This window comes from Gekko japonicus, unplaced genomic scaffold (assembly GCF_001447785.1).
Source record: "Gekko japonicus isolate JY-2015 unplaced genomic scaffold, Gekko_japonicus_V1.1 scaffold2140, whole genome shotgun sequence".
Classification (NCBI taxonomy): Eukaryota; Metazoa; Chordata; class Lepidosauria; order Squamata; family Gekkonidae; genus Gekko; species Gekko japonicus.
In genome coordinates this window covers 173,294-175,539 of record NW_015176041.1, presented here as the reverse complement: position 1 = coordinate 175,539, position 2,246 = coordinate 173,294, and the positions used below count along the sequence as shown (strand labels likewise).

Below are 2,246 nucleotides of genomic sequence, written 5' to 3'. Positions count from 1 at the left end.
GGAGGAGGAGGAGGAGGAGGAGGAGATTGGATTTATACCCTGCCTTTCACTACCCGAAGGAGTCTCAAGAGAGGCTTACAAACTCCTCTCCCTTCCCCTCCCCACCACAGACACCCTGTGAGGTAGGTGGGGCTGAGAGAGCTCTGACAGAAACGGCTCTTTTTCAAGGACAGCTCTGACAGAACTACAGCTTGCCCAAGGTCATCCAGCAGCTGCGAGTGGAGGAGTGGGGAAGCAAACCCGGTTCTCCCAGATTAGAGTCCGCGCACTCAACCACTACACCAAACCGGAAGCCGCCAGGTATGAAAGAGAAGAAACAGAAAGGGGATGGTTGCCCCAGCCTAGGTTTTGAAGGTTGCCAGCTCTGGGTTGGGAAACACCTGGAGATTTGGGGGTGGGGTCTTTAGAAGATGGGGGTTTGGGGATGGGAGAGACCTCAGCAGAGTCCACCCTTCACAGCAGCCATTTTCTCTAGGGGAACTGGTCTCGGTCGTCCGGAGATCAACTGGAATAGCAGGAGATGTGATCGTCCCGCTGTACACTGCATTGCTCAGGCCGCACCTGGGGTACTGTGTGCAGTTCTGGAGACCTCACTTCCAAAAGGATGTGGGCAGAACGGAGCACGTGCAGAGGAGAGCGACGAGGATGATCGGGGGAGCCTGGAGACCAAGAAGCCCTTTGAGCAGGGGTCATTTCGTGGAAAAAGAGGTGCAGGAGCTCATTAGCATAACGTATTTGCATACGCCACACCCCCTGACATCACCGGAAGTGTGTCAGAAGGCAACGCCCACTGCTCAGGCTCCACTGGACTGTTTTGGATTGCTAGCTGTGGGGGGGGGGCCGTGCAGATCTGTCCTCGCAGAGGAGGGAGAGCTTGTACCTGAATAAACCTTGGTCTTAAAGGTGCCACTGGACTCTTTTGGATTGCTAGCTATTGGGGGGGAGGGGAACATGCAGATCTGTCCTTGCAGAGGAGGGAGAGCTTGTACCTGAATAAACCTTGGTCTTAAAGGTGCCACTGGACTCTTTTGGATTGCTAGCTATTGGGGGGGGGGAACGTGCAGATTTGCCCTCACAGAGGAGGGAGAGCTTGTACCTGAAGTCGGGCCGGGGGGGGGGGGCTCTGCAACTTTCCTGGCTGCTTCTTGCTCCTCGTGGCCCGACTGAGGGCTGCTGGGAGCAGGGGGCGGGGCTTGTTGCATGTGCCCTCACGCTGGGCTCCTTACTGCCGGAGCTCCGCTCCTGTGCGCTCCCGCAGGAAATGACCCCTGCCTGTGAGGAATGGCTGAGGGACCTGGAAATGTTCAGTCCGGAGAAGAGGAGGCTGAGGGGGGGACAGGATGGCTCTTTTGAAGTATCGGAAGGGTTCTCACTTACAAGAGGGCAGGGAGCTGTTCCTGTGGGCTCGCGAGGATGGGTTTAAATTAAGGGCGGGAAGGGACCGGCTGGATCTCAGGGAAAACTTCTGTACAGTGGAATCGGCTGCCTGGGGGAGGTAGTGCACTCCCCCTCACTGGCTTTTAAGCAGCGGCTGAACAAACACTTGTCAGGGATGCTCTAGGCTGGTCCTGCACTGAGTTGGGGGTTGGACTAGATGGCCTTTGTGGTCCCTTCCCACTCTGTGATTCTGTGAGATCTACCGTTGCCACCTGGAGGTTGGGAACCCTAGAGAGGTGCCCCCCACCCGGCCCTTTTTACCTAGAGATGGAGTTTTCCGATGTGATGTCTTTGGGGGTTCTGACTGCCGTGAAATTGCGCTTTGGCTGTGAAACTGTCGGGAGAGAGAAAAAGGGGACAGGGGTGGGCAAGCGTGGAGATCATTTTCGAAAATGCAGAAGGGTGTAAACTCGGCGAACGATGCCCCCCGCCCTTTGCTCAGTCCTGCCCACACGCAAGAGAACGAGGAGGCGGAGCAGACTGTCTCGTTTCAGATTTCGAGGGGAAGATCGAGGAAGTTCACATTGTGAAATGCTGCCGTGTGTCCAGAGGTCATTTCATAGAAAAAGAGGTGCAGGAGCTCATTAACATAACTCATTTGCATATGCCACACCCACTGGCATCACCGGAAGTGTGTCAGAAGGCAACACCCACCGCTCAGGCTCCACTGGACTCTTTTGGACTGCTAGCTAGTGTGGGGGGGAACGTGCAGATCTGTCCTCGCAGAGGAGGGAGAGCTTGTACCTGAATAAAACTTGGTCTTAAAGGTGCCACTGGACTGTTTTGGATTGCTAGCTATTGGGGGGGGG

The 2,246-nt window shown here is 55.7% G+C and overlaps 1 protein-coding gene across 1 annotated transcript in view; it reads right to left on the bottom strand.

The window, feature by feature from the left end:
- The window catches only part of CLIP3 (CAP-Gly domain containing linker protein 3), a 41,527-nt gene that overhangs the window by 934 nt on the left and 38,347 nt on the right, over positions 1-2,246 (bottom strand). The window contains exon 12 of the mRNA XM_015426663.1: positions 1,699-1,771. Coding sequence (XP_015282149.1) covers positions 1,699-1,771 — 73 coding nt within the window. The remainder of the gene's footprint in view (positions 1-1,698; positions 1,772-2,246) is intronic.